Source organism: Microcaecilia unicolor, chromosome 7 (genome assembly GCF_901765095.1).
Source record: "Microcaecilia unicolor chromosome 7, aMicUni1.1, whole genome shotgun sequence".
Lineage (NCBI taxonomy): Eukaryota > Metazoa > Chordata > Amphibia > Gymnophiona > Siphonopidae > Microcaecilia > Microcaecilia unicolor.
In genome coordinates, this window is record NC_044037.1 from 92,580,876 (window position 1) to 92,594,589 (window position 13,714).

The 13,714-nt window shown below is 42.3% G+C and overlaps 1 protein-coding gene across 4 annotated transcripts in view; it reads right to left on the reverse strand.

The window, feature by feature from the left end:
* LOC115474281 (zinc finger protein interacting with ribonucleoprotein K-like) overlaps positions 1 to 13,714 on the reverse strand; it is a 75,985-nt gene that overhangs the window by 25,888 nt on the left and 36,383 nt on the right. For all 4 annotated transcript variants that reach the window (XM_030209685.1, XM_030209682.1, XM_030209684.1 and 1 more), the window contains one exon: positions 1,744 to 1,863. In XM_030209685.1, coding sequence (XP_030065545.1) covers positions 1,744 to 1,863 — 120 coding nt within the window. The remainder of the gene's footprint in view (positions 1 to 1,743; positions 1,864 to 13,714) is intronic.

Sequence of the window (13,714 nt, forward strand, 5' to 3'; positions counted from 1 at the left end):
AGGAGCACTTCCAAAACCTGATTGAGACTTATTTTCGGATTCATCCACTACACAACTTTGCTTGCCTTCTATACCCATGTCTGAAAGACAATCCAATTATCTTCACCGAGGATGTTAAAATACAGGCAACAGAATCTTTGAGAAGGTTATACCAGCAGCTTGAAATTGAAATGGAAGACTCAAGTCCATCAACATCTCGGGGATCTTCCACAATCCACACTTTCAGAAAGTGTTGCATCTGTGGAAGAGTCTGGGCTGGGCCCCTCCAAAGAAAGGAAGATGGACGTCAGCATTAGTTTTCTAAGCTACTTTTATAGAACGTCTTCTCGGAAGGCTATTGTTCACGAATTTGACAGTTATTTATGTTTGACTGATGATGGTTCTGACAATGTTTCATCATTTTGGAGAAATAAGGAAAAGTGCTGGCCAAAAATAGCAAAACTTGCACGGGGGATCCTGTGCATTCCTGCTACCAGCACGTCTTCGGAGAGGGCATTTTCTATTGCAGGAAGAACAGTGGAAGAAAGAAGAGCTCGACTGAATCCCGATATTGTGGATGACTTACTATTCCATCCACGGATTTAAAAAACAGAACAGAGAACACTAGTTTAAGAGTATACGGAGTGCTTCATATTTGCTGAATGGAAGCAGGGAAGGGTGTTTCTTGTAGTGGGTCAGGGAGGGAATGTAAGGGAGGGGATCAACTGGTGAAAGCAGGGGAGGAGGGAGGGAAGATGGGGGGATGTATCGTCTATTTTTGATTTATTATTGTTCATTTTTATACTGTAATAAAAAGATTTAAATATAAAATCAACTGTTGAGGCTTCTATGGATGGGGGCAGAGCTCGTGGGGACAAACTTTGTCCCTGTGTCATTCTCTAGTCTGGCTTGTAGTGACAATACTTTTAACAATCTGTGGGAGTAAAAGCAGAATCATACCTAATTATATGTACTTACCAAGAATCAGCCAAAGAAGCATGCATTAAATAAAGGCTATGTTATTCCTGGGTCCAGGAACCTCAGCTCTTAAGTATTTTTTTTAGATCCTCTAGCGTCCAGGGGTAGGGAAATGCACAAGTTGTATTGCTGGGGGGAATGCCAAGAGGCACAGTGCACACCATGTTCTTCTGCCTCCTAGAAAGGGGGAAGAGTTGCTCTCCCTATGGTGTGAAGGGTTCTGCCAGGAGCTGCACATTAGGGGCAGAAAATTTCACCTTTTAACAACATGCTACCATCTTACACAAAGCATGGGCACACAAGCCCAAAAAACAGTAGACACTTTGATTTTCAAACCAGCACAGCTAACATAAAAGCTGTTTGGAAATCTGGGATTTTATTTCAGGTATATGTTTACTTAGAACCCTCCCCCCCCCCCCCCCCCCCCCACCCCACTAAAAATGGAACTCAAAGAGTTTTTATATAAGGGATAAATTAAGTCTTGGAACTGAAAAAAAATGTCACATTTTTATTTGTGGCCTGGCAGTTTTCTCCCACTCCTTTGAGCAAATGGTACCATAATCTATTTGCACTAATCTGTCAAGAGCCTTTATTCATAACTACTCTCCATTTTCAACTATCTTCCAGCTCCCTTTTAAATCTAGGTAGCATACATTATGAGGCTGGCATCTAGGTGAATCACTGTGTGATCATGAGGACTGTTACCAGCCTCATCTCCAATTTCTCTAGATTTTTAAGTACTTCCAAATAGAAGGGAAATAGAGACCCTGTTCTTCTGCAAGTCACCTGTAGTAGGGCTGTAAATATCTTCTCCTCTGTCTGTTTCATGATCATCTTCAACGCTGGAATCTGGTGGCTCCAATTCCTTGATCCACAACGACATGTCAGGATTGAAAACTGGCTCACCTGACAAGAAAAAAAAAAAAAAAGGTTTTCAAACACTGAGCCCACGATATGATAACGTAGTTGACAGGAGCAGTTGAAAACCCACTGTGACTAGTCAAACAAGTTTTGAATTTCTGGAAACCTTGTGCTTGTACAAGTCCTTTCTACTATATAGACCAATAAACCACTTTTCTTTTTTAGGGAGAGGAGCAGGGAAAGGGAATATATTTTGTTTCTTTTTTTCACTCTTACAAGAATAAGCACACCTTTCTTTGGGTTCTCTATTTTCCTTTTTTTATTTAATAATTTATATCTTTATTGTGACAATCCAGCAACCACTTTACATCCATAATTTGTATCAAACAGATAATCACATTTTCAATATGATTATGAAATATCCCCACCAAAACTTCTTTCCCACCCCCATTCCCCTCCCTAATTACTTCCCCACCCCTGATATCTGAACAGACAAAAACAAAGTAAAAACAAACAAGCGCTAGCCAATTGCATTAGCACACAACAACTGGCTCGTGGTTATTTCTTCCAGGACCAGAAAAGCCCCCTTCTCCTACCACTCTTGAAATCATGACTAGATCTGCACATCATCCTCCTTTAGCACCCCCTGAGTATCTTGTATCTTCAAGATAATAACTTTTTTTTCTGGGTCTTTAATACTGCTGCTTAATAAGAACCACTAACCCCCAAATTCTATAAATAGCGCTAAAAACTGTGAACCCAAATTTGGATGTGTGCCAAATTTGCATGCTCAAGTTATCTGAACAGTGAGACAATTAGGACTGATAATAGGACCCTAACAATTATCAGTGCTGGCATTAATTAAAATTTACGTGTACAGTTTTTAGGCTCCAGGACCGGCACCAAATGGCTCCAAAAAGGGGGCACAGCTATGGGAGGATCATGGGCAGATCAGGGATATCCCTGCAATTTATGTGTGCCGTTACAAAATAAGGGGGGGGGCTCTGTGCTTAATTTAGGCGAAAGCATTTACACCACAATTTAGTTGGTGTAAATTCTTGTGCCTAATGTTAGGTGCAGTTCCTGGCACTAAGCGCTATTCTATAAATGGCAACTAACTTTTAACACTGTTTATAGAATAGTGCTTAGTGAGGCTTTTATGGCACCATTTATAGAATTTAGTCCTATATGTGCAGATTCTAACTCATTCACTTCTCTCCAAATCTCTGTACCCTCTCTTTTCCCCTCTAACTTTATGTTGCTTTTACAGAGTCTCCATCTTCTGCAATTCCTTCTGCTTGCATTGTTGTGTCCTCTTAACATGTACTGCCAGTGAAATGAGGACCTCTCCCCCACCCCCCCCCCCGAAAAAAAAAATGACTGCCTTCATACCTTCCCACAATGTAGACTGACTGACCTGATCATCATCATTACAGCTAAAATATCTATCCAGTTCCTGAGCTACATGTTCACAAACTGCTGGTACTTCTAATATTTAACCACCAAAATCGACTGAAACAAGTCCCTTTCACAAGTTACCTCCACTCATGCTGCTCCTTGATCTGATATCACAATGGGTTCCACTCCCATCTTCTGTATACTCAACACCCACTTTTTGTCTATCAAAATGAGAATAGGTCTGATGTACCTTTGAGTAAGAAGTGTACTCTTTTGTATTCCCTTCTTTGTGACACTATTGGGCTCATTTTCAAAGGAGAAGGGCGCCCATCTTTCGAAACAAATCGGGAGATGGGCGTCCTTCTCTCAGGGTCGCCCAAATCGGCATAATCGAAAGCCGATTTTGGGTACCCTCAACTGCTTTCCGTCGCAGGGACGAACAAAGTTCACGGGGGCGTGTCGGAAGTGTAGTGAAGGTGGGACTGGGGCGTGCTTAACACATGGTGATCCTCGGTCGATAATGGAAAAAAGAAGGGTGTCCCTGACGAACACTTGGCCAACTTTACCGGGTCCTTTTTTTTTTTTTACAACCAAGCCACAAAAATGTGCCCTAAATGACCAGATGACCACCAGAGGGAATCGGGGATGACCTCCCCCTACTCCCCCAGTGGTCACTAACCCCCTCCCACCCTAAAAAAAAATTTTTTTTTAATTATTTTTTACAGCCTCAAATATCATACCCAGCTCCATGACAGCAGTATGCAGGTCCCTGGAGCAGTTTTAGTGGGTGCAGTGCACTTCAGGCAGGCAGACCCAAGCCCATCCCCCTTCCCACCTGTTAAACTTGTGGTGGTAAATGTGAGCCCTCAAAAACCCACCAGAAACCCACTGTACCCACATCTAGGTGCCCCCCTTCATCCCTAAGGGGGGCACCTAGATGTGGGTACAGTAGTGGTGTATAGTGGGGAGTGGGATTTGGGGGCTCAGCACACAAGGTAAGGGAGCTATGCACCTGGGAGCTTTTTCTGAAGTCCACTGCAGTGCCCCCAAGGGTACCCGGTTGGTGTCCTGGCATGTCAGGGGAACCAGTGCATTACGAATGCTGGCTCCTCCCATGACCAAAGGGCTTGCATTTGGTCGTTTCTGAGATGTGCGTCCTTGGTTTCCATTATCACCGAAAATCGGGGACAACCATCTCTAGGGACGACCATCTCTACGGTCAACCTAAACGTGGAGATTTGGGCGTCCCCATCCGTATTATCGAAACGAAAGATGGCCGCCCATCTTGTTTCGATAATACGGGTTTCCCTGCCCCTTCGCAGGGGACGTCCTGCGAGGACACCCTCAGGAAAACTTGGGCACCCCGTTTGATTATGCCCCTCCACGTATCCACCAATTCCAGCAATTTTATTAAATAAACCAAACGCTATGGTTTCCAAGATTTAGCCCCCCCCTTTCCCTATACTGTCAAATTTGGGGTTCAGTGGCAGATTAAAATCCCCTCCCACTATCAGACCAACCTCCCCCTCTCTAGCTCCCAATACTTCTCCCAATTTATCATAGAAATCCCCCAGCCCTGATTAAGAAGCATAAACCTCTACAACTATCATTTGTTCCCTCATCTACCTTCCCTTCCAAGATAAATAGTATCCCTGCTCATTCCAACATTCCGGATCTCTTTTGTAATTTTCACTTTTCTTCTCCCATACATAAAAATACCTACCACTCCCTTTCTTAGTGCCCACTGATTAACTGTTAAAAATATATGTGGAAAGGAATTTTGGTATAATGCTCATGCTATTTTCATAATTGCATTTCTTGCAATAAGAAAAAATTTCAGTGCCCAAATATTACAATTCCTTGATAACAAACTGTGCACATCAGCTTGGGCCCTAAATTTAGACCCTTCACATTCCATGAGACTAGTTTTAGATCCTTAAGTCTCACCCAAATGAACAAAATAATGTCCTACTATCTGGCATTCTAGGTAACCCCTCCTCTATTAGATTGTAAGCTCTTTGAGCAGGGACTGTCTTTCTTCTATGTTTGTGCAGCGCTGCGTACGCCTTGTAGCGCTATAGAAATGCCAAATAGTAGTAGTAGTAGTAGTCCTCCTCTTTCACAACTCTCTTCCCCCTCCACACCAACCTATCCACTCTCCTTATGCACCACTCCATCTTTAAGAAATGACCCACTGCAGATGTCTGGCTGGCTCCCACTATTCATTTAAAAAATAAAAAAAACCACCACCTCCACACCTCCCACCTCACCTATTCCTCTACCCCACCCCCTCAGTTTCCTCCTTTAAGCATGTACTTTCCCTCACATCTCACCCATGAATTATCAAAGAACACTTGCCTATGAGTGCCGTTTACTGTCCATGAAATGTTCATCTCTCAAATTTAGTTCAGACTCCTTTTGTCCATCTACAGTTACGAACAGTTATTTCATTACTATCACTTCAATTAGCCTCAAAATTTGATTCTCGTTATATCCGCTCCTTCTTTAGTGTCTGCAAAAGCTTCTTTGGCTTATTCCCCTTAGCTACCACTCGCTGCCATGCTGATGGTTCATATGGAGAAATTAGGTCTTATTTGATCATTTTCTTTCCATTAGTCGTTCCCACCATTCCAGAACCTGTAGGATAGTTGTATCTACCAACCAGCAGGTGGAGATAGAGAACTGAAAACTTAGCTGAGACAATCTCTCTTGGCATCCAGTCCACCTTCTCAGTATTTACGTAGACAAGTAGTAAGCAGAAACTCAGAATAAACACAAAAATCTTAAACAACTTGTTAACCTAACAATAACCACATGAGAAAACATATGTGGACCTCTCTCATCTCCAGACAACCTGTGGTGAACAAGAAATATACAGGAAGCACCATGCAAGGTGATTGTTATTTGACCCATTACTTCGCACCAACTAAACATCTTGGAATATTTGGACGGGCCTCTGGAATAGTGGGAAGGACAAAAGGAAAGAAAACTATCAGGTAAGACCATTACGTAGCTTCCCACTATTCCATAACCTACAGTGGCAGAATCCTGGTGCCGACACCATGCCAAAGTTCTAAAACTGGCTTCCCAGTGTGCTGCAATGCCTACCCCATACTGCTTGACAAGGTATGAGGCATCGACCATGTAGTCCACCTTGCAAATATCCACCAGAAACAGTAAGGAAGTATTCACCCAGGATATCACTATATGCCTCGTAGAATGAGCCCACAAGGCCTGAAGAGCCTGCTTCTCTGCAAGCAAATAAGCTGAGCAATAGTGTCTCTCAGCCATTTAGCAACTGGGGGCTTGGAAGCCATGAGGGCATACCTCTGTTTACCAAAAATCTCAAACAGTCTGTCCAATTTGTGATACTCATTCGTGATTTCCAAATATCTAATGAGGACTCTCTGCGAAAGGACGGAAGCTCCACACATTGGTTGAGATGAAATGCTGATAACCACTTTCGGAAGAAAGGAAGGAACCATGCACATGGAGACCCCTGCCTCTAAAAAGTGAAGAAAGGGATCCAGACAAAAGAGAGCCTGAAGCTCCGATATCCTATGTGCCAATGCAACAGCCACCAAGAACACTACATAAGTACAGAAGTATTGCCATACTGGGCCAGACCAAAGGTCCATCAAGCCCAGCATCCTGTTTCCAACAGTGGCCAATCCAGGTCGTACATGGCAAGATCCCAAAAAAGTACAATACATTTTATGCTGCTTTTCCTAGAAATAAGCAGTGGGCTTTCCCCAAGTCCATTTTAATAATGGTCTATGGACTTTTCTTTTAGGAAGTCCTACAAACCTTTTTAAAACCCCGCTAAGCTAACCACTTTTACCACATTCTCTGGCAACAAATTCCACAATTTAATTACATGTTGAGTGAAGAAAAATTTTCTCCGATTAGTTTTAAATTTACTACTTTGTAGCTTCATTGCCTGCCCCCTAGTCCTAGTATTTTTGGAAAGAGTAAACAAGCAATTCACGTCTACCCGTTCCACTCCACTCATTATTTTATACACCTCTATCATATCTCCTCTCAGCTGTCTTTTCTCCAAGCTGAAGAGCCCTAGCCGCTTCAGCCTTTCCTCATAGGAAAGTCGTCCCATCCCCTTTATCATTTTCATCGCACTTCTCTTTACCTTTACTAATTCCACTATATCTTTTTTGAGATGCGGTGACCAGAACTGAACATAATATTTGAGATGCGGTGGCACCATGGAGCGATACAAAGGCATTATAATATCCTCATTTTTGTTTTCCATTCCTTTCCTAATAATACCTAACATTCTATTTGCTTTCTTAGTCACCGCTCCACACTGAGTAGAGGGTTTAAATGTATCATCGTCGACATCTAGATCCCTTTCCTGGTCGGTGACTCCTAATGTGGAACCTTGCATTACATAACTATAATTCAGGTTCCACTTTCCGATATGCATTACTGCACTTGCTCACATTAAACGTCATCTGCCATTTAAATGCCCAGTCTCCCAGTCTCACAAGATCCTCTTATAATTTTTCACAATTCTCTTATGATTTAGCAACTTTGAATAACTTGGTGTCGTCAGCAAAATTAATTACCTCACTAGTTACTCCCATTTCTAGATCACTTATAAATATGTTAAAAAGCAGCGGTCCCAGCACAGACCCCTAGGGAACCCCACTATCTACTCTTCTCCAATGAGAATACTGACTATTTAACCCTATTCTCTGTTTTCTATCTTTTAATCAGTTTTTAAACCACAATAGGACACTACCTCCTATCCCATGACTTTCCAATTTCCTATGGAATCTTTCATGAGATACTTTGTCAAACGCCTTTTGAAAATCCAGATACAAAATAATCGACCGGGTCACCTTTATCCACGTTTCAAGGTGGCCTTCCGGAGTGGCTCGAAAGGAGGTTACTGAACAGCCCAAAGGACTAAATTACGGTTCAACTCAAGGACACGGCATATAAGCAGCTCGCTCCCTATAAGAATCGAACGATAGACAGGTGAGCCGCAAAAGACGTCCTTCTGTAGTCGGCCCCTGAAACAGGCCAAAGCCACAACATGAACTACATAACCCAATGCCAACCCTTTCTGAAGACATGCCTGGAGAAACACTAGGATGTGCACGATCTGAGAAGAAAGAAAGTCTGTGCTCAGAACAACAGCCCTCAAACATCTTCCACACTCTCGCATATGCCATGGAACAGAGCATTTCCAAGCCTAAAGCAAGGTAGCAGTGATTGAATCAGAATAAACTTTTCATCTCAAGTGAACCCTTTCAATGGCCAAGCATCAGACCAAAGGGGCATAGATCCTCCAGGAGCACTGGACCTTGCTTCAGCAGACCATGTACATGTGGAAGATGGAGAGGACCCCCATCCAGCAGTTGAACCAGGTCTGTGTACCATAGCTTCCACAATCAGGGGCTACGAGAACTATTTGACCCCAGTGCAATGTGATACCTTTCAACACAGGGCCTACCATGGGAAAAGGAGGGAAAACATACAGTAGATGTGTCTCCGGCTATGGCTGAAGTATCCCTGACTGCCTCCGCCTTAAGACGAGACGGACAAGGAGACTCCAGAAAGGCATCTGGCAGAAGTCATGCAAATTCTATGCCCACAACCGTCGCAAATAACCTCTAGAACCCAAAGCGTGACGGTAATCTGGGCCCACCTCCAATGAAATTGAGCTAAACGAGCTCCTACAAGAATTAGAGTCTGGGCCCAGAGACTTTCACTGGAAAGGACAGACAGGGGATTAAAAGGAAGATCCTGTATCTCTGCCTCCACGCTGGGAACAATGAAAGGATTGAGATCTCTGAAAGAATTGAGACCTCTGCAGCCCCTCCACTAGTCTGGAAACGATGAAAATCTCAGCCATGGCATCAAACAGGCATAATACCACGACCACAACCTGACGACCATGGATGATCTTCTGACAGACGAACTTTATTATCTCCAAGACTCTTAACCAACTTGTCCTAGTAACTTGTCCAAGTCCTCACCAAACAAGAAGGAACCTTGAAAGGGAAAACTTACTAAGCTTAGATTTAGAAGCTGCGCCCGCCGACCAACCTCGAAGCCACAGAGATCAATGTGCAGCCACACCTAAGGCCATCAACTTAGAGGAAGAACTCAGCAAATTAAGATATCTGCCAGGAAAGCAGCCCCAATCTCAATCTTTGCAACCTCCACATCAATTAGGGAGAAGTCATCTGACATCCTATCTAAAACCCATTCAGACCAGTGAAAGCAAGCCCTGGCCACTAGGGAACCACAAATGGCTGCCTGTACCACCAGAGCAGAGACATCAAAAACTAGTCTTTAAAAGAGAGACTCCATACGCCGGTCCTGCACATCTTTCAGAGCTGTGCCTCCATCCACTGGCAACGTATTTCGCTTCGTAACCACGGAGACCACCACATCAACCACCAGAGACCTGAGCAGATATCTGCCCTGATCTGAAGCAGGACAGAGACGAACCATGGATCTAGAAAGACGAAACAGAGAATCCAGCACATTCTACTGTGCCTGGATGATATCTCAGATATCCTGATGAATAGGAAAGATCTTGCCAGCCTTTCTAATGCCTTTGACCAGAAGATCAACTTTACATTCCTGTACGGTCGCAGACTCTTACTCAAAATTTAAGGTAACAGATTCCAAGGAGATAAGCTCCTATAAATCCTCTTTATGAAAAATCCTCATCACAGAGGGATCTTCTTCGAGAAGGAGGGCATCTGCAACTGGATCCAGAGACCCTAGATCCTCTGAAAAATCTGCATCCCCTATGGCACCATCCTCCTCCAGGAAAGGCATGTCAGGTTCTGTGTCTGAAGCCAGGTCATTCTCTAAACTCCAGGAGACCAGAGGCCGTTTGAGCAAGGACCGAAGCTGTCCCGAAACTTCAGACAGGAGTGCTGAACAAGTTGCTGATTTCTGCAGTAGGAAAGCTCTATACATCTGTAGTACAAACTTGGAAGGAACCCCCCCTCAGGAATTCCCTTCTATTCAGGCACAGGCAACACAGAAGGTTCTGACAACTGTAGCAGTGCAGAAGCAAGCCGTTTCACAGAAACCGATTGCTACTGGAAGATGGCGGAGGATCCTGCCAAAATCAAAGCCTTTGAGAAAAGTGCACCCATGTGAGCTCTAGAAGAGAATGCAACACTTGAAGCAAACGCTAACTCTGGAACTGAAGGCACCTCCTTAGCAGTGTAGTACTTACAGGCCCCAGCTGCCATAAGACCTCTGCGCTGACACACCAAGCAGCAATGGAGCTTTTTCGCCATGGCTCGGTTGTCCGTCCCCACAAGCTCTGTCCCCGTCTCCATGTCATTCGCTACCACCTGCTGGAAGGCGTGCACAACACATCAGTCATATTCTGGGTCAGTCCGGAGAGACGCTAAGGAAATTCCTATTTGCACAAACCAAAGTTTTTCAAGCTCTTGTTATCAAAAAGTAGAGAACAATGGATTATATATCAACAGCTACATCACAGACTGATATTAAGTCTTTCAAGTCATTTAACCATCCCCTTCCCATCCTTTTTCCTTTTCCGTTACAAATCATAGATTACATCCCTGTAAACAAATATGAATCTGTGCAGAGCCGTGTTTTATTTTTCTCCCCATAGACCATATGGGATTTAACTGGCTAAAATAGAACCTTCTCAAGCTGTTTTTAGGTTATCTTCAATACAGTGTGCCATGCAAGGCTGCAAGACAGGTGCCAGTAATCAAATAATAGTTGCTTGGGGCTTTTTCATCCCTGCAAATAAAACTTTTAATTTGGCTGTCCTTGTCCCAGAAGTTATTATATCTTAGTATCACAATGAATGGGGCAAACGGAAAGGGGATGGGATTTGATATGCCACCTTTCTGTGGTTACAATCAAAGCGGTTTACATTTTATACACAGGTACAATGGAGGGTTAAGTGACTTGCCCAGAGATCCAAGGAGTTCCAATGGGACTTCAACCCAGTTCCCCTGGTTCTCAAGCTGCTGCACTACCCATTCCAATCCAATGATTTCTCAGTAAACACAGAAAACAGCACACACTCAATACCTACAACAATTTCACATGCCAATCCAATATACCCCACAGCAATGTCCTCACAAGATAAGATTTGGGAAATACATGAACTATTGCTGATGTACATTAAAAGTTACCATTCACATTATATTTTGAGCCAGTCTTTTTAATTGAATATGTAGATTCATTTTAAAATTTTAAATTAAGGGATTAATTATCTTTGAGCCTTTATATATTTTTGTATCAAATGAAGACTGATTAAAACTTTTAAACTTAATATGGAATGACATTTTTCAAAACACTTTATTTGGCTATTGCTAATTCAATTTCAAATCAATTCTTATATACTGCTAATATCCCCTTTCCAGGGTTCACTGCAGTTTACAATCTAGGTGAAACAAAAACAGATACTGTTAGTGTGAGGTATGAGAAAATTACATATCATTGATGTGATGTATGACATCAAAAACATTATAAGAAAAGATAGGAGGTAGAAATCATAATGGATTATTATAAGCAGTCTTAGGGAAGAGAGAGGTTTTTAGTCTCTTTCTGAAGCTAAGGTGGTTGTTTTCTATTCTGATGGCAAGAGGTAGAATGTTCCAGATTTTAACTCCAAGTACGAGGAATAGAAAGCTGTAAATCTTCCAATATCGAGTTGTCTTTTGAAACGGTGACACTTGCATCAGTTGTTCTTTCAGTCTGTTAGACTGGACCAGACATAGTGATGTTGCCATATCTTCTATTGTGCTGTACTGCACATACTTAGTAAAGAACCTTTTTGAATGAAAAAGAGAAAGACTATACCATTGACATAATATCCTAGTTATGTGTTATCTGTTGGTTTCCACTGAAATATGTCCTTTGTTATATCCACAGTCCTTGTTTCCTGCAGCAGATTTTGCTAATTATGTGCAGATAAAACAAAGTATTTTTTTTGCCAATTCTGGTGTGCTATATATATATATATATATATAATTTTTTTTTTTTTTAAATAGGAGGGGAAGGACTTAAGAGCTGGCAAAAGAACAGGAAATGATAACCAAAGTGGGAAGAAAAAGAGGTTTGGGGAATGGAGAAAGAACTCCAGCGGAGGGAAATGGAGAACTGCAGAAAGTTAAAGAAAAGGGGGGAAAATGAGGCCAAAAGAATTTCAGTTTCGGTTATGGTGCCGAAACCGGCTCATAATTATTTTTCTGCTTGGTTTTGGTTTCAGCTGGTGAGAACTGGGGGAGTCAAAGGTGAAGAAGGAAAAAGAAGGGTTAAAGAATCTGAGATCAGGAAGGGGAGGGACAATCTCATACCCCTTCTCCCAACATGAAGTCAAGCCATTTTGCAGGTGCATCAGTGGCTTTTAAAATGAAGGAAGGTTCTCTGACATCACAAGGGAAACGGATCTCATCATCCACTAGGCAAGAGAGCAAAGTGGTGTACCATACCCCTGGCGGAACTGGAATCAAAAATGTTCAAGACTTGTGTGGTTCATTTGCTCTGTAGTACTCAATTCCTACTAACATTGAGACTCAGACTATACATTTTCTGTCTATCAGGATCTCATATTCTTCCAATGCGTCACAGTCATCTTGCTGCCCTTTCCTCCAAAGCAACTGATCAAGCATCTGTAGCTGCAGAACAAAAACAGGCCTTAAAGGATGATGTGCACGCCATTCTTCCTATCAAGTGCCTCTTTGGACCACAATCTTTTTCACAATATTCCCACCAGAACCCCATCTTTTACAGTAAAGCATATAAACTTTCTCTGCTTCATCTAGTGAGACAAAAGGATTCCTATAAAACAGCTTTAAGTTTTGCAACGTACAATAAGCAAAAGAGGTTAACTGCACATCTGAAGAAAAAACACATTTTCACTATGTTGCAATGCTATACTCAGGGAAAATACTCTTTTTGTCCTGAAAACTTAAGCGACCCGCGTTATCTAGCCCTCTACAAAATCCATCTTTTGTCATAAATATGGGTTAATTTCACTAACATATCCCTAAATTTTATCATTTTAAAGATACACCCATTTCCCGAGTACACTGGACCATTGAAATCCAGAGAAGGGGCGTTATCTCCTACCCTCATAACCTTCATTTATGTTTCTTCTTGCAATTTCTACACTACACTCAAGACCCGGACACCTCAGTAATTCTCAGATTGCAACAACTAGAGCAAGGGTTTGCAACCAAGACCTTGGTTCACATCTAGCCAATCAGGTTTTCAGGATACCCACAATGAATATGCATGAGAAAGATTTGCATAGAATGAGGTAGTGCATGCAATGCATATTCATTCTGGATATCATGAAAACCCAACTAGCTGGGTGTGTCCTGAGGACTGAGTTCAGAATTCTAATCCTAGAATGAACTCGTGTGTTAAAAACTTCTAACAAAATAACCACTTGCTTATACAGCACTTACATCTTTTTCTGTGGCTTTTTCCCTAAGCCTCTGTAAAACCTTAGATA